This window comes from Toxotes jaculatrix, chromosome 2 (assembly GCF_017976425.1).
Source record: "Toxotes jaculatrix isolate fToxJac2 chromosome 2, fToxJac2.pri, whole genome shotgun sequence".
Lineage (NCBI taxonomy): Eukaryota > Metazoa > Chordata > Actinopteri > Toxotidae > Toxotes > Toxotes jaculatrix.
In genome coordinates this window covers 27,038,617-27,065,663 of record NC_054395.1, presented here as the reverse complement: position 1 = coordinate 27,065,663, position 27,047 = coordinate 27,038,617, and the positions used below count along the sequence as shown (strand labels likewise).

At 41.4% G+C, this 27,047-nt stretch overlaps 2 protein-coding genes across 3 annotated transcripts in view; one reads left to right on the top strand and one right to left on the bottom strand.

The window, feature by feature from the left end:
• syt6a (synaptotagmin VIa) overlaps window positions 1-13,726 on the top strand; it is a 47,256-nt gene extending 33,530 nt beyond the window's left edge. Inside the window, exons 2-7 of the mRNA XM_041054911.1 lie at window positions 1,383-1,773; window positions 2,865-3,426; window positions 10,179-10,299; window positions 11,331-11,502; window positions 12,358-12,508; window positions 13,655-13,726. Of these exons, the coding sequence (XP_040910845.1) occupies window positions 1,383-1,773; window positions 2,865-3,426; window positions 10,179-10,299; window positions 11,331-11,502; window positions 12,358-12,508; window positions 13,655-13,726 (1,469 nt within the window). The remainder of the gene's footprint in view (window positions 1-1,382; window positions 1,774-2,864; window positions 3,427-10,178; window positions 10,300-11,330; window positions 11,503-12,357; window positions 12,509-13,654) is intronic.
• Window positions 13,727-18,565: 4,839 nt separating this feature from the next.
• On the bottom strand, window positions 18,566-26,424 carry olfml3a (olfactomedin-like 3a). 2 transcript variants are annotated; one of them, XM_041058782.1, is made up of 4 exons: window positions 26,310-26,424; window positions 25,148-25,224; window positions 23,253-23,571; window positions 18,566-20,263 (listed from the first exon to the last, which is right to left on the bottom strand). In XM_041058782.1, exons 2-4 carry the CDS (start codon window positions 25,181-25,183, stop codon window positions 19,479-19,481), a joined length of 1,140 nt encoding a protein of 379 aa, XP_040914716.1. In that variant the 5' UTR covers window positions 25,184-25,224; window positions 26,310-26,424; the 3' UTR covers window positions 18,566-19,478. The 2 variants fall into 2 exon arrangements, with proteins under 2 accessions (XP_040914716.1, XP_040914709.1); XM_041058775.1 differs by lacking the exon at window positions 26,310-26,424 and having other exon boundaries at window positions 25,148-25,277.
• Window positions 26,425-27,047: the final 623 nt, after the last annotated feature.

The following is a 27,047-nucleotide window of genomic DNA, read 5'->3' as shown; positions in this document are numbered from 1 at the left end:
ATGAAGACTCGGCCAGCGACAGTCCAGTCAAGATGAAGCTTTGTGGAGAGCTGTGTGAAATTTCAGATGACATGGAGAGGCCAGAGCTGTGGACAGCTGAGAAATCCCCCTCAGGCATAAATCCTCCAGACTTGAAATCCTGTCCACTGCTTGCCTAAGCCATAAATTCGCCTTAGCCGACACTCCATTTAATAAGAATTTTGAACATTAAAAGCACTTAATTTATACAAAAGGTGGAAATGTCTTTTTACAGCCCTCTGGCCATTTAAGGATAGTTTAAACATACTACTAACATTTTAAATGTGACAAAAGAATCACATATATTCTCTAAGATCTGCAGGTTTCAGCTCTTGATGATGCCTGTGTTTTACTTCAGTGAGGAAAAAGTTGAGCCAGGTAAATATTAGAAAAGAGATAATTCAATGTGCCTCGCAGCAGCTTCCTGCTGTCTCTGGAGTGTTTTGTGGAGACGGGAGTTCAGGGATCCTCTGGGGGGCCACCGAGACGCTCCTCAGCGTGAGTTATTGTAGATAAATCTGAGCAATCAGGCTGTGCGGAAAAGAGCACTCCAGCAAAATTTAGAGAATTTAATTCAATCCTGGCTGAAAAGTGTGGAAAACACTCCAAGTATACGCTGGTGAAATATATTTACTTTAAATCAAGAAGGGAGTGACTCTTCCCAAAGGCAAAATCGAGAGATACAGTGCTGTACGTTTTCTGTATTTGTTCTTTTTTTTCCCCTCAGTCATCTTGAATCCTTGCAGAGTGCTTGTCAGCATTCTTGGTGCGTCCCCAGGTCTTTGTATGCTGCTTGTTCCCCAGGAATCATATTCAAAATATGTGAAAATAAATGAGTTTGACTGTGCCCGGCTCTTTTTATCTGTTTCATGGTAAAAAAAAAATCTCAGAGGAAGCCTTTTGACATCATGGTCCTATTCCCATGACTCATTTAAAAAAAAAAATTCAAATAGATTATATTGTTTGTTTTTTTTCTCCCTTTTTTAATCATTGTCAGGGTATAATTACTTCTCTAGCGAGAAAATTATCTGTGTATACGTATGTGTGCATGGCTGCATATCATGCCCACATTTGAATTATGTTTACATTACTATGCTACTGTGCTTTTCTTATCCCTTGGCTGAACTGAAGACTAATGGAGGCTGCTTTAATATTTATGAAGCACATCTCCCAGTATACACAGCTCGCTGTCCTCAGTCTTATTTATAATAACCACTGATATAGCACAAAACCATGTGAAAATTCATGTTTTAATAGACTGTCTGTCTCTCTCTCTCTCTCTTTCCTCTCTCACCCTTGTAATCACCATCTGTTTGTCCATATTGTGTGATCCTCTGTTTCTGGTCCCCATGGCTTGCCACCAGACGCTACTTTTGGCCTCCTGCTTGGTGTGTTTGTGGTCTGTGGCCTGGCTCTGTTGGGCCTTCTTACATTCATCTCCTGGAAGCTGTGCTGGGTGCCTTGGCGGACAAAGGCCCATTTCCCCAGCCCATCTCTTACCCAGGCCCGTGGCCCAGAGCACTGCCCGCTCCAGCCGCCTCTCCTGCTGCCCAGTCCCCAGCAGCCGCCGGTCACCATGGCGACAGAGAAGGTGAAGGACCCCATGGGCTCAATGGGTTTCCTGGAGGCGGCGGTGAAGATAAGCCATACATCTCCCGACATCCCCACTGATGTGCAGCTCTCCATGAGGGAGCACTTCCTGCGCCGCACGCAACGCATGCAGAGACAAACCACTGAGCCAGCTTCCTCCACTCGGTTAGTCACACGCACACACACCGTACGCACCGTGTGATGTGGTTATCCATGTGTAAACATGCTCAGGGTTACATACAAACATGCATGCATGCACACATTGGCAGAATTTAAGACATAACATCATGTGGAGAAGGCACAGAATACCGTTAATATATCACTAATGAGGGTAGATATTTTCTATCTAGGCACTTTGGTATCTACAAAGTTAATTATAATAAATACTGCAGATCGTGTTGCTCTCTGCCCCAGAGGCATCTCTTTGCAGGTCATTATGGTAAAGCTAATTATATGTGATGGCTTCTTCATGATAATTAATGGAGTATATTGGGAAAAAAAAAAAAACACTATTTGCTGAAGCAATACTAGCAGAATTGTACATTTTTGCCGTGGTAATAAGTGAGCATCAGTCGTCCATTCTGCTCGTGTATGCAGCTAAAAGCTCATTTATTTGTCCTGTGACTAAAGCAGCAAATGTTCCTATTTAGGGTCCTGACACAGCAAATTATCAGTCACCCATGGGTCCTAATTTTATCCTCACTGGATATTTTTAGTGCAGTTTTATCTTGACTTGGCCTCCATCCTAATATTTCACCAACACCTTTAATTATATTTTCCCAGTCCTCCAGCAAAAGACTAGACAATCTCAGTGCAAGGCAAAGGCAAAGAAGAGCAAAACTTTTCAAACGGCGACAGGTGCAAATCAGACTTTTATATTATATTTATGTATTTTATATTACAAGATTGATAGTGGGCAAGAAGGCAGGCAAGAACATGAGGGTAATTGTTTTCAATTAAAACAATACAGGCTACTAGTTACACTAGTTATTTCCTCTCACATCAATAACTCTGCTAGCACTGGCTGTTGTCTTTGTCTGATCAATTACAACTTCAACAGAAGATGTGAGTAGACATGAGGAGACACAGTTCAGTTGCCCTTTGTCAGCACTAGTTCTTTAAGGTCAGCTTGGTGTGTCCTCAAATTCAAAACCTCCCAGAGTTTCCCTACTTCTCTTCACTACAGCTCCTCGGCACAACCCGCAGCTATTCCCTGTCACTCTCTTTCTTTCTTCCTGTCTCTCCTGTCCCTACAGGCACAATTCATTCAAAAGACACCTGCCCAGGCAGATGCAGGTAGGCAGTCTAGACCTGGGAAATGACTACATGGTGGACAAAGACGAAAAGCCCACCAGCATTGGCCGCATCCAGCCCGAGCTCTACCAACAGAAGGCCCTGGAGTCAGAGGATTCATCCAAGAACGGCAGCAGCAAAAACTGTGGCAGGATTAACTTCTCTCTCAAGTACGACTACGAGAACGAGGCCCTCTTAGTCAACATCCTCAAGGCAGTAGACCTGCCCGCCAAAGACTTATGCGGCACATCTGACCCTTACGTGAAGGTCTACCTGCTGCCCGACCGCAAGAAGTTCCAGACTCGCGTCCACCGGAAAACTCTCAACCCCACATTCGACGAGAGCTTCCAGTTTCCTGTGCCTTATGATGAGCTGGCAGTCAGGAAGCTCCACATGAGCGTCTTTGACTTTGACCGGTTTTCACGGCACGACATGATCGGGGAGGTGGTGCTGGACAACTTGTTTGAGACGTCAGACCTCTCCAGGGAGACAAACATATGGAGGGACATCCAATATGCCACCAGTGTAAGAATCAGTTCTCTTTTTTTGTTTCTTCTAGACTCAGTTTCAAATTAGAGAATGTACAGAGAGGCTCATATTTGTGTGTAAAACTCAAATCTACACAAATCAGTTACATTTTCGGTCAGGGCGATAACTACCACTGAAGACACCATGGACACGTCCTCTGTAAAAATTTCTAGAAGACTTACAGGTGGAAGTTTAGACTCCACTGCTAACACTGACACATTTCATATCAAGATTCCAGTGCTCCTTGACTAAATGATAATACATTTTTGTGACAGAGCAACGACCACCGCAAGCTGCACTCTGACAGTTCATTCATTCATACATTCATTCATTCATTCAGGTTCATTCAAATTAGGAAGCCAATGCGGGTTGTTGGTATTTTGGTGGAAAGTGGGTCGCAGACATTGTGCTGAGAACAGGGAGGGAAGCCAGACCCAGGTCCTACAGGTGGATGCTGGGGTGAAGGTGGGGGCTTTTGAAATGCTGACAGCAGTGGCTACAACAAGCGACAGCATTGCTTTCAGGTCTGTTGTGTGGCAGCGGGCATGCAGCAAAAGAATGAGCAGAGCACTGATGGCACAGATACACTGCTATGATTAAAAGGGTGTGTTGGATACGTGTTGCAGTGAGAGGAGTAAGTCATGTGAGGGTAGCAGCAGACTTGAGCTGGGCTGCATAGCTCGCAGACTTCACTCCTCAGGAAATATGAGCTTGTTTGGGGCTTACCTCGAGTTATAATCGGTTGTCCCACGCGCAGTCAGCCCAAACAGTGTTCATCTTCTTTGACTCCTTGGTCCACGGAGAAAACAAATCTGGAGAAGCTTGGCTTGATAGATCCCGGCAAAAGACGAGTAGACGAACAGATGTAGGCTCTTCCTCTGTTCAACAGCAGCTCAACAAAGTCCACACGTCAATGCTGCTATGCACCAGGAACAAAAGAAAGTGATAATGTGAGGCTAATAGAGCTTTTTCCCCGCAGACATTTTGGCACATCATAGCAGGAAAAGCACAGGTGTCACTGCTGAATTAAAAATGACTATAATCCTGGTTTAGGTGATCTTTTTCCAGCGTCCTGGTGTTGTGCATGCTGGCTCACTGGCATGGTACACTGGGACAATGGACTGAACTGAGGCATCGTTAACACAATGTGTTTCACCTGTGCTCTTCCTGCTTTGACAAGTCAGCATGTCTGTTGTACAAAAAAAAAGTGTATACTCAACCTAGGGGTGTGCGATATGACGATATTAGATCGTGAAGTATTAGAAAGTGTTGACGATCTGCCAGAGGAGAGAGATCGTATTATCGTCTATAGGGCACATTCTATTAATTGCAGCTCTATGCTTGCGCACAGAAGCACGAGAAGTTTTTTTTCCTTGGGCAACTAACAGCCCGCTTCACGTGAACATGACCAACCAATCATGGCGAAGTACGAGCAGTGCAGATTTTTTTTTTCTTTACTAGCCTCGCTGTTTTAGTCAAGGTGTAGCGGGTAGCCATGGCCGGCAACGAAAGTGAAAGCTCGGAGTTGGTCCCCAAAAAGAACTCCAGTCGTATGGACAGTGTTGGGGAGTAACGGAATACATGTAACGGCGTTACGTATTCAGAATACGTAACGCTGTTTCTGTCTTGGCCAACGCATTCCTGTCCCGGCTCTGTTTTGCCGGCTGCGGCTCAAGCTCTCGCTCCTGCTGCTCCTCGTCCGACTCCATTCTGACCGACTGATCGGGCGAATAGCTCGTTTATTTCCGTTTGTTTTCGTGGAGCTGGGGCTTCTGGGAAACGCATCCGGTTGCCTTCGTTCATTTAGAGAATAAATATAAACTCGTGAAACAGAGAAGTATCGTCACGTAATCCATTGATTTCAACAATGTAACTGTATTCTGAATACTATCTATTTAAACTGTAACTGTAATGGAATACAGTTACTCATAATTTGTACTCTGAATACGTAACGCCGTTACATGTATTCCGTTACTCCCCAACACTGCGTATGGAACTGGTTTGGGTTTCCTCCAAACGACAAAGCGCAAACACAACGAACCTCTTTAACCACCTGAAGAGGCAGCATCCGAAACTATTTGCTGAGAGCCAAGCAGCGAGGCCGACCACACATCAGCCAGTGGTAACGGCTAAAGACATTACACAGAAACAACTAACTATAACACAAGCTTTTGATAAAAGCACGCCATATGAGAGAAGTAGCAAACGGTGGAAAGAGGTGACTTTTTTTGCCTTTATAACTAAGTTTTTACAAAGAAAATAGTTTGGTTCTAAATTAACTTCACTGTAAAAATGAACTGTGATAAAATCGTGATCGTGATTTCACCATTAAAAAATCGTGATGTGATATTTTTGCCATATCGCCCACCCCTAACTCAACCTAACATTTGCCAATATGATGATTTTATTAACAAGAACATACAGAATACTTACAGCAATAATTTAATAATATTTAAAATGTACATAATTTTAGTTTAACGCTTTCCACCCACTAGATGCATTGAAGTCAACATCAAACATTTAATGTGCTTAAAGCAGGAATGTGAGCAGAGCTGTCTGCATCTATTTGTAAATGAATATGGGTGATTCTTACAGTGTCTGTTGTCCACTGCTTTTTTAGTCTGTGTGAAAAGCTTCTCCATTAATTCAGTCTGCAGCCTCAGATTGAAAACATAAGCAGCACTGAACCATTTACAGTGTGAGATACAGTAACGCCTGAAATAGTGTCGAATGGATGTGATCATATGAACGGCTTCACCAAACTATTTGTTTTTATTATCTATTTCTATCAGATTTAATCGGAACATCAATATGATGTTGTACATTACGAAAATATAATTTAACATAGAACTGAATAATTAAAAGCCAATCAACAAGAAAAGATTTAAAGAATCTCTAAACGTGTCTGCTCAAAAATGTTTTAAGGGGTAAAGGTAATGTGAGGGCACAGGCTCGGGCTCAGGGAATTAAAATCCTGCCTGCAGCCCTGCAATGTGAAGCAAATCACAAGAAATGCATGAAACAGCAAATGTATTGTTAACAACCGTTCTGCAAAAACAGAATTGTCACTTATTAATATGAAAGGACTAGCTGCAGTCACAAGGCGTCAACACCCCAAACATAAAAGGATATTTCTGTCTCACAGCTTTCTCATGCAATTGTCTTTCTGTTGGCGTTGTTACTTGTTGATGTCCAGGGGCCAGTTTCAGGAACTAAGTGTTCCTTGTCCCCGTGTTAGGCACCTTAGAGCCCTCCTCACTTTATCACCATCTCAGTGCCCTTATATCGACAGTTTTCCTCCTCCAGTTGTTGAACTTGAGCTTCTTCAAGGATTGTTCAATAATCTCAGCGTTATTGCTTAGGAGGCAGAAAAGCAGGCGGCCCTCTCCTTGGCACACAAACTTTACTGAACCACCAAATGATTTTACGACAAAATCCCTTGCTCACGTTAAATGCAAGACTGGCAACATAAAGAACGCACAGATGGTGGAATTTCAGTAGAAACAAAAACAAACATGAAACGGTGTGTAATGAAAGCCTTTGGGTAATATAAAGACACCACTTTCAGAACCCTGCGCAGCCTAATGAGTGAAAAAGACGGCAGCGTGGGGCAGAGGGATGGAGGGTGAGAGAAAAGCGCCAGCAGCTTTCTTCAGCTCATAGATCAAGGAGAGATACTCATCAATAGCACCAACCTACAAGCATTACTAAGACAAAGAGTCTTAAGGAGATCAGTTTACGTATTGACTTCAGACTATTTCTCATGTGTGTTCAATCTAAACAAACTATTTTGGGAAGGTTTTTACATGGTAATCTGTGGAAAACCCAAGAGGTAATTCATCTTTGTGATAAGGCAACCACACTGTGTTATAAATAAATCAATATAAATACAGTAAGTGACTAATAAGTAAATAAGACCAGACTTTAGTGTGCTGACATGCTCACAATGACAATGTTAACATACTAATGTTTAGCAGTATACTGTTTACCATGTAGCGTTTTAGCGTGGTAACATTTGCTAAAGCCGAACACAAAGTACAGCTGGGTTTTGCAGGCGGTAATAAATCAAAGTACTGGACAAAAATATTAAAACTATGGCTAATTGGTGCTAAACGCATAAGGATCCGAGTTTTCATGATTCATCCCAAAGTTTTGTGTCAAACCACAAAGTTTTGTGGCAAACCGTGAAATTAGCTGTTATATTTATTCTGGGCCAAAGTGGTGGGCTGATCGACTGACTGACTGATCAATGAACCGACGTTGCCATCCGTAGAGCGACAACCCCAGTCGCGTGGCTAAACAAAGTTTGATGCAGCGCAGGTGATACAGACTGGCACCAAATCAGCCTGCGTTTCTACAAGGACAATCAAAGTGTCACTTCATGCTTTTACAACACTCGACATTTCTGCTGTGCTCTCACATTATAGCTGAAGCTTCACACCCTTCAAGTGAATTCCTTCACTCCCACGGCAGAGGAAGCCAAATCGCAGCTGTACGTGTGAGGAGACGTTAAGACGGCTGCACTCAGACAGACGTGTTGGGATTTGCCAGTCAGTGGGGCTCTCACCAAGCTCATTCAGAGTGATTAGGGGCCTGTGCAACCGTAATACTGTTTCTAGGATGGGACTAAGAACTCACATGGGACAGATAACAGGACACTCATTCCACTTGAGACTGTTTTCTCAGCAGGGACTCATACAGGACTGTCTCCACACAAGTCGCAGCTAATTTTTCAGTTAGTTGACAGGTTTCGCTTGGAAAGTTTTTGTCTGAAAAGTAATTTAGCATATAGAAAACATCCTTACATGAGGGATCTTGATGATACAAGCCTCTACAAAAACTTCTACTGAGACTCACTGATTGGTTATATGGATTTACATTATGTTAAAGCACTGAGCTGTAAATTTAACATCCTCCCTGTTTTCTTCAGTGATGATGATCATCTTAAAACATAATCAAGAACTGTGCTTTTTTTTTTTTGATAATGTAATGAAAACTATGAGAATGAGAACAAGGAAAATGTGCTGCCTGACAGATGCATACAGTTGATCAGCCTTAATTTCAGAATTAGACCTAATTGCTTCAGTGAGATACTGGCGGCTGGATAGCCTCCGGGACTTGAGGTGAAGTCCAGTTGTTCACTTTACTTTTCTTACTTGAATAGTTTTCTTCTGTTGTTGATGATGGCACCTTTAACTTGACAGGCACATCAGAAAAGGATCAAACACATTTTCTGTTTCTTTGAGGATGATGTATGATGAATACTTTTCTTGCAACTTGATCACCAAGACGTGCTGTTGTATGTTTTTGTGTTGAAAATATCAGGTACTGAGATTACTAAACATAACCCATAATGTTTTTTTCTCAGAAAAAGAGCAGAAATCCTTAAGTAGAACTTAGAGTTTCCTTTAGTTGGACAGAAATACACTGTATTCGCTGTGTTGCCAAGAGTTGGATGAGAAGATCGATCATGTTGCTGTGAATTCATTATGGAGCTGGAAACAGAGGTCTGCCTGTTAAAAAAAATACCAGAACCTCTGAAGCTCATTGATTAACACGCTGTAGCTCATTTGTTTAATTGTATTAAACCACAATTGGTTAAATAAATTAAATACATGAGCAACATGTTAATTAGTGAGCTTTTAAAGGCCTGGTCAAAAACAAGGCCTGGTCACAGCAGCATTTAAAACTGAAAACTTTCAGACTTAAAATAAAAATTTGGGTTCTGCAATCTCTGCAACTAATGGTTTTGCACGCTGGGGTGAAATAAATCCACACATATTTTTCTGTCAAAGTTTGACCTGCAAATTCGCACCCCTGGCCTGTCACAAACCGTCTTGACAGTGCTGACCTTTGAAGGAACAAAGAAGAGAACCCAAAGAAGAGGAAGCTATGGTAGATTATTAGTTGTGCTGCATCATCCACTTTTCATTTCTTCTCCTCCGTTGGAGTATAAACTGCTCCACAAAAGAGGAGTGATGAGGAGTCCATGTTAAAAAAATGCTTAAACTGTGTAAACTTTTTCTCTCATTAGCAACCGAGATAAGCTAATCCACCCCGGGCTACAGCTCCATAGTTAATGCACAGACATAACAGTGCTATCAATCTTCTCATCTTGATCTCAGCAAGACACTATGTTTTGCAAAATGTGGATTTTTTTTTCCTTTTTTAACTGGTACAAAATACAGACACTTCTCACTTTCTAAACTGCACTATGCTTTACAACAATCATAATCCATTTGTCTTTCAACACAACTCAAAATTTACCTGCATCCCTGTTGCACCTGGATGGTGCAGTTACCAAACAACAGGCTCACGATGCAGTTTTTTTTCTCAAGCCAAAAATGCAAATGGAAGTGTTGCATTATTTTGCATCATATTACCTCTTCAATAACTGTTTCTGAGTAACCCGTGCACCAAATAGCTGCTTTACTAGTCTCGAAGGTGAGAAATTGACGTTCGTTAACAACAGGACACCATAATTTTGATGTTTCTGCAGTTAAATGGGTTTAGGTAACAGATAATCCGACAGTCCATTAAAAAAGTATTTGTTTTGTTCAGTTTTCACTGTCAGCTCCACTTAATCTGTGCTCCAACCAGAGCATGAGCAAAATACAGCACCGATCCCTGAAACAGACCTTGAGGAAGAGACCCGGCACTTATTGTAAATCACTCTGGATCGCACTATCTGTGCTGAATATAAATGTGAAGCTGAAAGAGATATTTTGCTTGTGTATGTGTTCCCACAGGAAAGTGTTGACCTTGGAGAGATCATGTTCTCACTATGCTACCTGCCCACCGCAGGCAGACTCACACTTACTGTCATCAAGTGCAGGAACCTCAAGGCCATGGACATCACTGGATACTCAGGTGTGTGTGTGTGTGTGTGTGTGTGTGTGTGAGTGCACTGTAGCTGTATGTGCCTGGGCATGTGTTTGTGTGATTCACTTACAGCTGAATCAGAACGAATGATCCCCCTTTTAATATCCAATTGTAAGCGTGTCAGATAAAATGAACAAACAGTGGAGAGCCCTCTCTACAGCTGCGTTCTGTTTATTTCAGCAGATATTAATATTCAACACTGGCAATATTAAGACATTGTCAGCAAATTGGTGCGGGCGGTCTGTTTATTTTAATAGACTGCTGTTCCATTTTTCCATCCCATATTCCCCTAAAACACAGATATCACTTGTGAAATGTGGCGTTTATTGTGCCTGAAATGCCAGGGTTCACGTGTAATTTGGAGTGGATGTGACGTTCGTGTTTAATGACACTTCACGATTTTAATCTGAGTCACAATTTTAATCCCCTGAGTTTTTTAGAGGTTTATCTGTCAGCCGTTATTTCAGTACGTGCATCGTAAACCAGTAGCTATCAAACTGTGCCCTCGAGCATATTGGGTTGCAAAGCCAGCACTCTTGTTTGTTGTTTGTAGATTTACGGCGGCTTACATCCAAATAAAACGCAGCATAATGGATCATACTAGGCGATTTGCCACTGACGGATGAAGATCGAAATCAGCATTCGTCAGGAAGCTTTCTCAGTCATGCTGTTTAAACTATAGATGGCCTCCCATCCTCTTTTGTTTACGCAAGGCGTCGACTCATCTACATTTATGCGCGTTACTGATGCCAGGTCCTCCAGGGTTTCTTTCATGCTTGAGCAGAAATCAAAACCACGCACAGGGTGATGAAACAGGCCACTGATGGCTTTATCTTCTCGGACATCTTTGAAGATGTTTGGGCAGTCAAGGCAAACAGGTTGATTATTGTTCCGGCAGATTCTTAAATAAGACGGATAACTTGAACATGGATAACTTGATGAACATGAACATGATGGTGTGTGATGAGAGTGGTGATCACTTTGTTCTTGTTCTTAACTCGTTTCCTCTCGCTCATTAGATCCCTACGTCAAAGTGTCGCTCATTTGTGACGGGAGACGTCTGAAAAAGAAGAAGACGAGCATAAAAAAGAACACTCTGAATCCCACCTACAATGAGGCCATCATCTTCGACATCCCACCAGACAGTATGGACCACGTCAGCCTGCACATCTCCGTCATGGACTACGATTTGTGCGTACAAACAAGTGCTGAAATTATTAGTTGATCGATAATACTGATAATGAAAATAATTGTCAGCCGACGGTGGACAGTTTCTATGGGCTCACTCAATTTCAGTTAAAGATAAACAAGCTTGTTTTTGTTTCACCACAAATTGTTTCATGGCCAATCACAGTCCAGTAAAAACTACAAAAACTTGAAGTGAAGTAGGAGAACTCTTACATTCTGAAGTTGAACTTTTGAACTGAAAAATATCTGGGAATGCATCATCTGGATTTTTTGGTGAGGGAGAAGAAGAAGAACAACTTGTTTTGTGGGGGGAAAAGTGTTAGTTAATCTTAAAGGAATAAAGATTCAGATGTGTTCACAGTATGTGAGGCTATAACAGGAAAGACAAAGAGTGGATGCTGTGCAGACAGCTGACAGAGAACATGCGTGTTAAAGGTCATACTGTGTGTGTGTGTGTGTGTGTATTTGTGCAGAAAGGGAGTGGCTACTCCCAGGATTAGAAACCCAGCCCCTTGTGATTTCTTTATATTCAGCTCTTATACTGGGATTAAATCAGGTTGTGTTAATAATCTAGGGATTATGTCAAGAAGAACAAAGTCTGCTTTCATTTACACTTCAGACATAGTTAACTGAGCAAAGATCTGCTTTGACGGCCGTCCTGAGATGAGTCAATTCGAGTGTCACAGAGACAGTCAGCGGCAGATTCACTGTATCAATTGATGGGACATCCGGATTCAGATTTGTGTCTCCTTTGATTACAAAATGCCCTTCGTACAATTATAAACAGCAATTTGATGCACAAGACGTCATGTCGGGTTAATTTAGATGTATTCATACAGTACGTGTTTGTCCCCACAGGGTAGGTCATAATGAGATCATCGGTGTGATGCGGGTTGGATGCCATGCCGAGGGACTTGGCAGGGACCACTGGAACGAAATGCTGGCTTATCCACGCAAGCCCATTGCACACTGGCACCCCCTGCTGGAGTCCAAGAAATCTGAGAAGGAGGTAGGTTTGGGACTGGAGTCATTTTTAAAGGATTATTCCGTAAGTGTTCCTCATTTAGGATGAGGAATCAGGGGCTTAGCCGGTAATTCTCAGCCCAGTTAAGAGTATCGCTCCGGGGCAGAGGTTTCAAACTGTGAGAAGAGCTGCCGGGGGGTTGGAGTGGGGGCGGAGGTAGAGACATGAAGCAGCAAAAATACTGCATGAGGTTAAAGGGACAGGTGCATGCAGGTGTTCTGGAAACACCTGGAAGTCAGTCATTTTAGCGTGGTCTACTGCATCGTCAAGTTGCAGCAGCAGCAGGGGCTACCACACAGCTCATGATGGAGGCAATCATGGTTCCTGCGTCAGTATTCAGAACACACAAAACACGATACCCAAAGTTAGTTACACAATTTTCTCCAATGTCCAAAATGAATAAATTTCAACAAATCTGTTTAGAAATCGTTGAACAGAATGATGCTCTTCATAACTCCAGAACTTGCCTGAGAACCTTCATGACTAAGTTTATCTCTATCAAAGTAATCCAGTGTTAGTTGTCAGTACATCCATGAGTACACTGCAAACAGGAACCGCAAAATGTAAACAGACCAAATAGACCAAAAAAAAAAAAAACATCTAAAAACATAGCGGCCCGCAGTGTAACTCACTGAATCAAACTTCCTGTTTACATCCCACAAAGCATTAAGGGAATTGTAGTTCCAAAGCTTGGAGCATTATTAATCCCCATTAGAAGTAAGAGAACAAATAATAATGAGGAGTAATAAAAATATGAACTGTTTTAATATTCAATATTGTAAAGGCCCAAGACAGAGATACTGGTAACGTCTTTGTGTTTTTGATGAGACTGTATGTGGGTATCTTGGCAGATATTAATTATTTATTCTATCTTCTTTTCATGAGTATATTAAGTCTCTTTTGCGCTGTATTACTGTACCCTCACCAAACTAAATGAGAAAATGGAATATAAAAAAAAAACTCTAGTTCTACTAAACCTGGAACACAATCACTCTCCTCCCTGTACAGATATTTGCTCTGTACTGAAAGTGACCTGAGAGTGACAGTGCTGTAAAAAAAAACAAACAAAACAAAAAAAAAACGGCAGCATGTGCCCTATGAATCATTGCCTTGTGTCTGTGTGTCCTGCAGTGGAAGGCGAGGACAGCCAGCTTTGACAGCCAAGGATCCTGCCCCTCACCCAGGCCCCCTGCCAGTCCCTGAGCAGAGCCACCTGTGACCCAGCAGCCCAGAAGGGGGTTTCCTCCCTCCTGCTGATCCACTTCCTGTCTGTCTGATTGAGGAGAAACACAACCCCACTGTCCAACCCCCCCCCACCCCCTTTTCTCTGTCCCTCCCTTCCTCAAGTCTACTACCTGAGCACTCCCAAGAACTGATCCAGGACCACCGTCAGTCAGTTAGTTGTGTGAAGAGCACAGTCTTTTCGGGTTAAGAGTTTTAGGGTCTCCGCTTTGAAATGTGGGTGTTGTGATGCCGTCGTTGTCCTCAAAGGAGACTGGCTGGACATCCAGTCTGCAGACATTTGATACTGAGCTACCCAGGCTGAGGCGAAGCGATCTCTATGTCTACGCAGGAGACTTTCCAAACATTGAAGATTCAGCTCTGTGCTGCAGTTACTCTTTGATGGAGAAGCTCAGTCAGATATCTCTTCGTGAAAACATCAGAAGTTTCACAGGGGGAAGCTAAGGATACGCTTGGGGTTGAAAAAGAGACGATCTTAAACAGGATCTGAAGCAATTTCAAAACTCTGCAGCTCTCTCACATTGAATTTTACAGTGCCGTATCAGCATAAAACAACACTGAACTGTAGCATTTTGGAACTATTAAACGGAAAACCGCTCCATCAGGCATTGTTTGTTAATAACAAAGCTGAAATGAATTTCAAAGCTCCAGCTGAGTTCACTGTACTTCCAGTTTCATCAATAACGCGAGCAATTAGCTGAGGAGAGGCTGGATCAGGCTGCAACTAAAATATTCTCAATTTGACAATTTGAAGGTTTAGTGTGGTTTCACAGGCAGCCACGACAAACCGTTTCACATAATGAAGAAGAGACTACAGGATCACTGGTATTCACACAAGAGCAAATTGGCTGCAGTGTTGCTACTGACTTCAGTTCTTTTGCAATGTTTGTCAGATCTTAGTACAAGAAGTAGATGGTTAACGTGGCTGATAAAGGCACATATAGCTTACACTATCACTTAAAAAAACAAACTAACAAGAAAAGATTTTAAAAGAGACAACAGAAACTGTAATTTTGACAGAGAAAAGCCTTTTGCCAGTGGAGCTCTGGAGGTCACTGTAAACAGGGAAATTGTGAGCACACTTTACACACCTTTACCTCCTCTGATGTTTGCTTCTGAGCAATCTCGCCCTCTCTTCCAAGTGAAAACTCACACAGATGCTCATGTTTTCCTTCAGACAAAAACACTTTTCAAAAGCACTTCTTTGTCTTCTTCTGAACAGGTTTTGGTGGGTGTGTATAGTTTCGTGTACAGCCGTCTGCCGGTTACTGTGTGTATGTTTCGTTTTTCCAAACAGAAAACCAGAAAAGATATGATGATAGGTATAGATTTGAAAAAAAAAAAAGAAAAGAAAAAAAAAGAAAAATACTGACATTCTGAATATATGTAGCCTTGTTGGTGTAGATGACTGAGAAAACCTAAACTCAGAAGCTTAGAAACATGCAACTTTCTTGATGTTTATCCTGTCATTAATCATACTGTTGTACAGGGATAACGTGTACGTGAATTTGCCATCCAGATGCTTGATCTGCAACATGTGGTAAATTGATTCTTTCTGAAGGTATTTGACATGAGGAAAAAGACTTCAGCACTGCGGTTATCACTTTTCTTTCCGTTAGTATGATTCCTTTACATTATTTGCCCCGTTTACGATAACTGAAATCTGAATTCAACTGAAGTTAAGGCCTGGGTTACTGCACTATTGCTGATTTAATAGTTCCATATAAATTTGTGATGAAAACATATTATTTTAGTTTGTTTTTACTTGATTTTCCTCCAGTTTAACCTCCGGCAGTCGTAGTTTTGTTCTGCTGTAACACACGGGTTTCCAAGCAGCAGCATCATCATGAGATGTGAGTGCACATGGCAACAAATTACTGGGAGCTAAATCCCATGAAGGTAAATTAACTCAGTGAGCATTTAGGTAAAACCTTTAACATCTTCAAGGTAAAACAGCTCACACACTGTTACTGTGTGTTTATGGCTGTTTAATGAATATTGTAGACATTTGTCAGGCTTTGTGATCAGTGCTTAGTTGATCAGTTTGACATGCGTTTAGATTTTCAGTGTGGGACGAACACAGGAGAACTGGCAGACTAATAGCTTTTGGATAGAAAAAGCATCCCATTGTTACGGTTCTAATTTGTCAGAGAGAGAAAAAAAGAAAACATGAATTGCGTAGAATCTCTTCATGATCCTGTGTGACTGATAAATCCTGTATTTATGGGGTTTTTTTTATGAGTGAAGCTTGGCCTGTATACACAGCATTTAATGCAGGTTTGCACTAATGTAACACATCTGGCATATATCTAATGTTAGGCATATTTTGATGGTAAACGGTAGGATTTTCACATATGCTAACGTTACTATCACTATCTAAGTACTGTTACTGTTTATATTATCGACGTAACATCTATCATGAGGGAGGTTCTTCACACAGTGTGTGGGTTTTGTGTTGTTACCTCTATAAGTCCGGTTTCCATCAGAGCAAATTTAACAAATTCTGGAAAATCTGCAAAACAAAACAAAAATTAAGTTGCGTTTCCATCCACTACCTGTCACTCAAACATTTTTGAATCAGGCCTGTTGATATAAACCATTGGTGGCGTTAATTCTCCCACCGGGTGCCATTAAACCACTATCACTACACTCTCCTACTGGGCCACGCAGGTCTGATGTTTCACCTGCTGCTGGTTTTGGTCTTTTCATTGAATTAGAAGCTTCAGTCTGTTTCCATTGCACTTCACACTGCTTTTTTTTTTTTTTTTGCACACTAATTAAAAATGGGTGGATGGAAGCACACCTACTGTTTCTCACTGCAATGCACCAGCCATGTTATGTTAGCTACCAAGAGCTAATAGATGTCTATCAACGTGCGGCGTGCATTAAAAAAAAAGGGTTTGGAAATGCGAGCACGAGCGCCACATACAAGGTCAGCTCTTAATCATTTGAGTGGCTTCCAGCAAGTTGCTTTATTTCTAAATACTGAAACTGTCCATATATGTTGTATACTATCAGGACATTGTGTCCTGTGTCCTCCCTGCTGCATCCTCAGTAGTTTATAATTGGAAACCAGTCAACCCAACTTTTTTTTTTTTTTTAAAAGGAAACATTATGTAATGGAGGTTCAACACATCTTTGTGATTAACATTACTTTTTTCCAGTTTCAGGTTTACCCTCCAGTAGAAGTTTTTTTTTTAAGCTGTAATTGGCAAACAGATACAATCAGTACATTCAGGCCTGTAACTGTTAAGCTACAGAGTCAGTGTGATATCAGGCAGGAAAACTGCCAGGAAACATTCACAGATTATATTGGGTAGGACCTGTACAGATAATATCTTTTCGATACAAGGGCCATTAATTGAATAGCAGTTAGTTTGGTATCGTCTCAACAGAAGCCCATAGCAACTTTAATCTGATATGTAACAATGTCCTTGGCAGGGACTTAGACTCGTCTAGACTGACGGTGCCTCGTTCAGCAACAGAGGACAAGTAATACAACAGCTCAGACTGTCCTCAGTTAGCAGTGCAATGAACACGCTATATATCACAGGGTTTGTGAAGATGTCATTGGCCAGACATCAAGACATGAGCAGATGCATTCAGCAGACGCAGTAGGATCTGTTTTAGCCATTTCCTTCACGGGTAAGTTTATCCTGAGCGAGCTGTTTAGTGCCGCAGTGAGACGACAGCGTGGGGGCAGCTGACGGGTGGACAGGTCAGCATCTACAGAGCAGTGGCATTTCTCTAATTGGCACTTGTTATAGCGAGAATGAGTCATTGCATTATTGTCCGTGCTTGACGTAACCCATCACAACATCAACACTCCTCCACAGATGCGACGGTCTGAAATTTGCTCTCTGTTGCACACTGTTGTTTTGGTGGTGAAATTCCTCTCTAGGCTAATGGCATTATTCATATTTTTCTAATACTTTATTTAAGTGTGAAATTTAAAACATGTAGTTAAGTACTAATGTAGTTTCTGTTCCACATTTTTTTTTTTTTTTTTTTTTTTTTTTTTAAACACGTGCTTTATGATGGTCATATATTTCTCTGAAAATGTGGTGTGTTTTCATAGTTGAAGAAACCTGTTAAATCAATTGCCTCAGTTTATGGACTGTTTCAAAACCTTCTAGCTTTGCCTAATATTGTAACGTTTCTTGATATGATCTTGTATCCCTTCCAACTGTTACGATAGCACTGAATTTCCAATTTTTTTATTGAACATTTTGTATTTGTAATAATAGAAATGTTTGAGAAAACGTTCTGGTGATTGACATCAACAGTTGTTAGTTCAGAGTTCATTTTAGATTCTAGATCATTATCAAGACTCACAATATGAATGACCCGGTGTGTAATAAAGTAAACTGAAATAGCATATAGTATTTCCACCACAAATTCTTTTGTTTTAACAAGTCTGAAAATCAACAGCAGAAAAGAGTTTGTTGTTTTTTCTCCCATGGGGTGTGATGTGTTATCGGTTCTGTGACATGGTTTTCTTTTCTTTGATTAAAAGACTTATGCAAAATGGGCTCAGTGTTGTTAGTTTTGTGGCAAACGCAAACACTGTGGTTTAACAAGCAGAGAGGGGCACAAAGGAAATGAGATCTCTACTGAATCAAATGGTCAAATTAAGTGAGGAGAGGACACACACACACACACACACACACGGCAGTAAGACTTGACAGACTATAATAAACTGAGCTGCATTTTCATGTCTTTTTTGTTTGTTTTCTTTGGTAATTTACATAATAAGACAAAGATAAAAATGAATAAATAAAACTTTCAAATGCTAATTTATTGGCTTGGAAATGTGTGATATTATCTGGGATCTGTATTAAATTCCCCATGAGTCTACAGCCTGTGTGGTAAGCACAAAGCAACAGAAAGATTTTGGTATCCACCTGATTCCTGCCCCTGAATGTCATTCGCCTGAACCGGTGTCTGTGAGAGTTAGCGGCATGCCACAGGTGTCTTCCTATTTTTGGAGATTAAAGGGAAATAAATGACGTGGAAACACAGCCTGTCACACCATGAAGAGGATAATACGATGATATCTCTGCTTACTAGGGAGGGCAGCTGACAGCAGTCAGCTAACTTAGCACACACTCTGAAAACAAGGTGAAACAGGGAAACCTGTCTCTGTCCAAAGGAAACAAAATTCCACCTTCTAGCTCATTTGAAGCTCCCAGATCAACATATTATATCCGATTTGCTCAATCCATACAAATCCAAGTGTGAAAACAACAAATTGTACATATACATATAAAAAGGGGGTTAAACATGCTCATTAGTGAGCTGCTGTTAGGCAGATTTTGTTAGATGTTTCCCTGCTTCCAATTTTTATGTTAAGCAGCTGATTGTGGTGCCTTTAAATTTACCGTAAAGACACGAGAGTGGTATCAATCTTTTCATCTAACTCTAGGCAAGAAAGCAAATTAGCTTATTTCCAAAAATATCTAACTTTTCCTTTGATGTTTAACAGGCTTTATTCACACATTATTTATTCCCCAAAAGCCTTTTTTTAAAAAATGGGAAGACACGCTGCATATCGTTGACTATCACAGATGCCTGTTCAAGGAGAGGAATAACTGGAAGTCCCATTATTTCGGCAAGGTATCGTGGGACGAAGAATAAGCTGGATAGCATGTACAAATTCACTGCTCCTATTTTTCATCCTCGCCTTTGAAAACATGACACCACTTCCCCGCTGTCAGACCAGGAGTTTCCTCTTCATGGTCAGTCTGTAAATGATTTGGTAGCCATCGTCCCAGCCATAGAGCTGTTTCTCCTCGGGGTTGTATTTCAGACTAGCGTGGGCCCCGTACCTCCTGGGGAAGTAGAGCAGGGGAGCCTCCTCGCTGATCACCATGTCGTTGACGTCAAACACACACTGAACCCGGGAGCGGCTGGCCAGGTGGGTGTTGTAAACGACATAGACGGTTCCACAGACCACAAAAGCCGCCTCTGCATTCTCCCTTGGGCACCGGGTGTCCCAGATTTGTTCTATATCGAGCGTGGCATGGTCCATCTTTGCAAGGCTGATGTTTGGTTCACTGTCACTTGTGGCGTACAGGAGCCAGAGGCCCTCGTCATCTGCTGCGATGTCTGCAATGGTCTCTGGGTTGAGGTTGTAGACAGTAGCGTGGCTGTCCACAGGGATCATGGCAATATCTGTCACTGAGCCACTAAGCAGGTCATATTTTACCACCTGCACGTCTGTATCGGCTTCCTGTTTTATGTAGTACAAATAATTATTATAAACAGCACCACCAGGACCACTCCACTCAGAGGGCAGCCTGATCTGTCTGCTGCCTGTGACTCCCGGAGAGCGGGAAAACTCACGTACAGAGTTGAACTGGTAGATGATGTCACCCGATGTCCCGTTAAAGATGTACACCTTGGAAGACCTGGGGTCTCTGGTCCACATGCCCTTGGGACTGCCCACTCTCTTCAGGATCTTCACTGATCTGATGCCAGAGATGATTTCCACACAGTCTGCAAGAGACAGCGAAAACACAAGGAATGTTTTTTTGTGTGTGCAGCAGTAACTAAGGAAGAACACGTGCACAGTTGACCATCTGCCGTGTTTGTGTCCATCAAGCTTCCCACTGTGACACGGCACATAATAGAGTTGTGAAGTGAAGGGAGGACCTGCTGGTTCCCCCATTCTGTATGAATTCACAGCTCTAAATTTTCTATGGTGAAATCCATAATGTTACTTATAGAAACACAGAGTTCCCCCAGAAAATGCAGTGACTTGCTTGCTGTTGTTAATAAAATCATGGAAACTATGCAAACCAATTTACTGAATTGATCTAAAATCAAGAATCAAAAGATAAATTGATTTATGCTGCAGATTGTTTTATTAGTTTACTCACCACCATAATATTTCTTTGATTAAAAGACCTCCACTTGCCATTAAGGGCTCGCCTGACAGAATTTTAAGGCTGACGATTGGATGTTTCTTGCCAAAATGAACCTTGGGACTTGCAGTTAAAATCTACCCTACAGCTTTATGTGCACAGGCTTGTATCTTAGACTTTTTCATCAAAGAACAGAATATTTTCTTATGCAGCTGTTAATCTTCACATCACATAATTATTGTCCATGTCTGCATGAAACTCTTGCACATGGAAAAAAAAATGAATGGGAGCTAATAAAGCTAGCATTGACATTACCTCGATTTGAAAATGTTGTCTGTTTTTTTCATGTTTCCAGCTGACTGGTTTTCACCATGACTAGATTAGGGTTGGTTGTTTAGTTAGTTAGTTAGACATGCTAATGATTGCAGCTTACATTAGAGCAGAAAAACACAGTTTTATCCATTCCTTTCACTTATGGTCTTGAGAGAGTAAGACACCACCCTCCAAACTCTTTAAATGCCAAGTATTGCACATTGCTTTGGTATGTGGAGACACCCAGTCCAATTCATGTAGGACCCCATCGCTCATCTCATGAATCTGAGTGTGGAAACCCCACTGCCTATTGGGCCGATCGTTACAAATTCATGCTGTGCAGTCAAAAGTTGTTCAAACCCACTGAACTTTATTTTAAATTCAGGTGGAGTTCGCAAAGTTTCCAAAGATACCATTTATATCGGGCCGAATTTTGAGGTACACGGTCCTGATAAAGAAGATTTGAGCTAACTCTTGAATAAATAATACCTAAGGATATTTTTTTCAAACTTTACCTTTGATTTTTGCCTTTTTAACCATGAATATTTAATATTATCAAGAAATACTTATGACTTTGAATGTTTTTGGGAGCTTTAAATCCAGTGAAATGGGAATAAATATCAGGGGGAAACTGTATATTAAGGAACTGAATATAAATTTATAAATTGTGAAAAAAGTACATTATATGATCATTACAAAAACGTGAAGTTAAGATAACATAAGATAAGATAAGAAAATCCTTTATTAGTCCCTCAGTGGGGAAATTGCATTTAGCAACAGCAGGGGTACAGTACAGTAAATAAATATAAGTAAGAGGCCATATGGCCAGAACAAGATTAAATAAACACTATAATAATTTAATTGTATAATTAATATAATTGTGCTAATTACATTTAGATTTCTATCCCGCCACAATTAGTTCCATTAGCATCTTTTTGCAAAGAGCCATTCCTCTACTGAAATTCATATTTGCAAATTAACATTTAGAAAACTTTTAGCAGCCTGCAGCAGTCAATATCTGGCTCTCCAAATTAAGGCAAATTCAAACCAGTCAGGGGGAAATTGGACACACAGATTCATAATGAGAGGACGTATGAGTCTAGCACAGAGACAGCATGAAGATGCTTTCTGTGAGCGAAAGTAAGACGAATGCAGTGCTTTCACTAGAATACACAAGCAAAGGATTTCCTGATTTCCTGATGCGTCCCGGAGCGGTATTAGCATTATGCTCACAAATCTGAAGTGATGTCCTTATAATGCAGTGAAGTTCGTTCTGGGTCACTTCACAGACATTCACAATGGATCACTGTGTGCAGACCTCACTCCTGTGAACATGAGCTCGGAGAGTAACGCCGCTGACCTCAGGGCAGTTTCCTGTGCCTCCTCTCTGAGGAGACGACTCCAGATTGCACAGGAAACCTCAACACACAGAAACAGAAGCCTTTATTCTGCATTGTGCTACCATCCATTTTGTATTTAGGAGTCTGACAGCCAGAAATCTCCCTTAATTATGTGGAGCATGACTAGAACTGTGATTCTGAACAGAGGTCTTATGATAATACTACATAATTATTGAATTTATGCGTTACTGTCTTACTAACTCAGCGAGAACAGTAAATAAATCCATACTTTTCTCATTTGCTTCGCTTTGAAAGGAGAGTCTGTATAAATGGTACCAAAGGAATTTAATGATCCCTCATCAGAGGTTCAGCTTTTGGAACCAATTAAGTGCAGAAATATAGATCTGTTGCTTAATGTGCCACTCTCAGTGAAATCTGTCAATATAAAGTCTGAGGTATTTCATGGAATTAGAACTTGATTTCACAACTTTCCACACGATGCTTTAAGGCGGTTATAAATCCCTGTATTACCTGAGTAAATGACTCAGTGCTGCAGTTGCATTTTATCACCGTTTGTAGCAGCACACCTTTGGATCTGGAGATTATAAAGACAAACGCTGTGCTCAAATAGCATAAACAGGGGAGCAGCTCTGCTGAAATAAATGAGTTGCATCAAGCCACATTTCTCCTGGAAAACATGACTGTTCATAGACCGAAAGCACTCGGCTAAATGACCTGCAACAGCGCTGTGTTTGTTTCCCATTTTCCAGGAGCAAGGTTTTTCCAAGACAGTAACACAGAAAAAGGGGTGGTATAGTGCCTGGTGAGATGTGTGATGCTAAATCTAACTCTAGAACTTATGTCCTATAGGTTCTGACTGCGCAAGGGCTCCGTCAGGAATGAAGATGAAAGATCAAATGCAGCCGTCCTGAGGACGTTTGGCTGAAGTGTGTTTTTATTTCCCCTCACCAGAGACTCTGGAGTGCAGCTCCTCCCAGTGTTCATCCTCCTCCTCCTCCTCCTCTCCTCTGCTCTCCTCCAGCCTCCAGACCCCCTGCTCCACCACCTTGTCTGCCTTATTTGCACAGGCCCGAGGTGAAGTCTGGGTTTCCACGTAGTCCAGCTCCCGCTCCACCCGGTCCACTTGGACTGCAGCTCCTTCTAAGTCTTTGAACAGCATGCTGTGCTCGTTCTTGAGCCCGTCCATGGTCACGGCAGTTAGCTTTTTGAAATCCTGCAGCTCTGTGTGGTAGCGATGGGACTGTTCATGCCAAAACTGCATGCGATCCTACAAGACATGAAAGCAGCATAACAAGTACTGTAACGTACTGCAAGATGAGATTATTACCACCTAACCAGGAACAACTTCTTAGCCACACTAGTGCAATAGCTTTCAGGACTGTGTTGGCCCACAGTAAAATATCACTATGAAATTTTGTGCAGACATTCTTCGTCCCCAGAGGACGAATCCTAATGACTGATCCCTGGTGATCCCTGGCTTTTTCTTTGGTGCCAACACGAGGTTGACATTTTTGGTCTTAGTGAAATGTCTCAACATTTATTACTCACATTACCATAACCTTTGGTAGATATATTCATGTTTCATAGCACCACTGAAGAGCGTTTTTATTTCTTTTTCATTGTATCTACTTTAACGGAATACAACATTGTATGCTCTGTGTTCAAGTGAAGCCTCCGTGCCCAAGTAGAGCTGCCAGTTTTGTTGCCTGCCATAATAAATTTCAGACGGCAAAATGTGCCTTTTTCAATCAAAGCATTATCACCATCGCCAAATAGAATACAGCGCTGTGTTTCTGTGTAGTGATCGACACAGTTGGAGTGACGGGTGAATTATTCAAAGCAAGATGTAATAACTGACGGCTCCTCCACCGTCTCCTCCATCTCAGTTTCATTTTCTCCTTTTGCTTGCTGTGGACCTGTGGTCAAATTGAAATGAAAGTTCAATGAAAACTTGCTGATGAATTGCCGTGTTCATATCAATGCAGGAGTTGAGCCAACATATTGGAATTGAGACTGGAAGGAAGGAAGCCACAGGGGGCGAGGTGAACGGGATTTGGCTGTAAAAAGATGATTCATTACGTGTGGATAACAGCTTTAAGACTGTCATTTCTGCATCACAGCCACACAGTTGATGAAAAAGAAAATTAAGACTCTAAAAAATGTTCTCTAAAAGAATACATCATAGGAGTTATTTAAATTAGAGTTCACTAAAATTACTCCCTGAGGTAACCAAACATGTAATCCTCTTACATTTCATATCACGCTCACATTAAGCCAAAAGAAATGTCTTTCCTTACAAAAACTGCTTTCTGTCTTTCATGATACATGCACTGCTTTATAACCCTTATTAAAAAAATAAATTAAAAAAAAACCTTAATGCTGAGTAATTTCACTCCTTCCCTGAGGCACTTTGTTGTAAAACAGATCCATTCTCCCTTTGCAGAACACACCGTTCTATTAGGCTGTTGGGATGTTTGATGCCATGGCAGCAAAGGTTGGGCTTGTACTCATTACTTGTGTGTCATTGCCTCGAATGCTGGAGAAATTGTAATGTCGTTGAACAGAAGCTGCGTGTTGCATGGGAAGGAGAGCCCTCCATGCATCAACTGATATTACGCCAGAGGCCCCCGCAAAGTTGATGAGCTGGGCCGAGATTGCATTAATGAGATTGCATTAGTTAAGACATTAAATTCAAATAAACGGAGGAGAAGGCCATCAGGAGCTCATAAATATCAACTGGTATTTCTGATTTTTTGGTGGTTGCTAATGGCCACTTGCACTTATGCATGAAAAAACAGAATATTGATCAAATATCAGTCATTTAAACGGGGATTGCTTCTTACCTCAATGGCCAACAACCTGTTCTCCAGATAATCCATCAACCCCTGGTAGTAATACTGGGCTCCCGCAAAAGTCCAGGCTGTGGAAACAAGGAGGACAAACACCGGCCTCATTGTGAGCCAATTAATGGGACAGCTGAGTTTCTTTGTCTGTCCAGACTTCAGAGGATTCTCCGGGTTTTCCTCCTTGTTGTGTTCCCCTGCGGAACTGTCCTTAGAGCTTTGCACGACCTATAAACACTTATAGTGCAACTACATGTGCAAAGAAGTGAGAAGCATAGAGAGAGTAAGAGGCCGCTCAGAGTTTCCAATTCTTTGACCGCTCTCACTTTCCTGGAATGTTTTCACAAACTCTCAGGGAGGAGCCTTATGCCTCTTACCCCTTGCTGTCCTCAAAAAAAAAAAAAAAAAAAAAAAAAAAGAATGTGCTGCTTGCACTCTATGCACGTGTGTTTGTTGCACACTTTGTACACAGTCTCAGGCCAAGTCAGCAGGGATTACGGCACAAACAGACAACAACCAAAGACTCATCTGAGATGACACTCATCCGTTTGCTCAGCATTTCTGGCTCTCTGGTTTTTAAGCAACTGAAATTACAGTCCAGATTTATATATTAATCTAAATACTGTTACAATATTTAAATCATATACTGCTATCATGCAGCTTCATGCCAAAATCTGGTCAGTTTCATTGCAGCATATGACTGCAATGACATTTTATTTATTTACTGGCTTTTTTTTTTTAATAAACACAGTGACATTAACAAATATTGGTGTAAATACACCAGAGTTCACCAAGATGTTATATTCTATATATAGCCCTCAGACAAGTGTTAGTCACCATGAAAGATTTATTGGCTATATATAATCATGTAGAGCAATAATAAAAAAAAGAGAAAGTAAAGATATAATATAGTAGAGAAGAGAGACACCATTTTACTACATTTTCAACGGGTCAAAACCTGAATTCATGCAGTAGCTCAGTTCATGACCAAATACCTGCAAAGCTAATGTCATGCCCATAATCCTCAGCTGTGCTTTGTATTTAGTGTTAATCAGCAAATGTTAGCATGCTAACAACATAAATAATAATGCAATTACCATGCTAAACCATGCTACAGCACTAAAGCACATGACTCCACAGACATGGAAGTTCAAAAGTTCACCTTTATTTAAATATGGTGCAGGTGAAAGCAGGTGAGGGCTGTGAGAGGGGTGAAGTCAGCTGGCAGGCAGGAACCCCAGGAACCCCGGGAACCCCAGGCTAATAGGGAGCAGGCAAAAGTCAAACTCCAAAAACATGCAGGAGGTCACAAACAAATGAGAACAAAGAGGCTGGAAAGCTACAGCTGGGACATCATAACAACCAGAGTGGAAGTGGAAGATGGACCAGTACATATACTATGCAGCTAATGAGGGAATAGGGAACAGGTGAGTAGGTGGGCGTGGCGGAATCAGGCGATTGAAAAGGTGGGAAGGGCTGGGGTTACTGCAGGGCAGGTGGAAGTCCCAAGGTATGAAATGACAAAACAGATAGTGAATCATGGCAAAGCCCATGGAGAAGGGTGTATCTCTGTAGATGCAGATATAAAACTGTTGTTATTATTTTTCCAAGATGATGATAAAATATCGGGGAACAACAATATACTTTTGGGGTCTAAATGTAAGATCCATGTGACGATTGTGATGCACCTACACCAGCTTTTATGTCCTTTCGTATCATCATTTAAATAGGGAGCACAGACCTTAATTCAGAAACAAACTTTATTGTTGTTAATTGGGCAACGTACAGCGCATGTATACAGTAACAGTGCTCATAATTAAAGTCAATACATCACATTTTATTCTTAAGCAAAAGTGCCACATGTTTTTCTCAGTAGCTGTCGTGAATTGACATTTTGATT

Coding starts and splice junctions, on each gene's coding strand:
- olfml3a (XM_041058775.1), bottom strand. CDS start 25,258: ATGAGGCCGGTGTTTGTCCTCCTTGTTTCCACAGCCTGGACTTTTGCG. Junction 23,572..25,147: donor ACAGGTTGTTGGCCATTGAG/GTAAGAAGCAAT, acceptor CATGTCTTGTAG/GATCGCATGCAGTTTTGGCA. Junction 20,264..23,252: donor GCTGCACTCCAGAGTCTCTG/GTGAGGGGAAAT, acceptor TGTCTCTTGCAG/ACTGTGTGGAAATCATCTCT.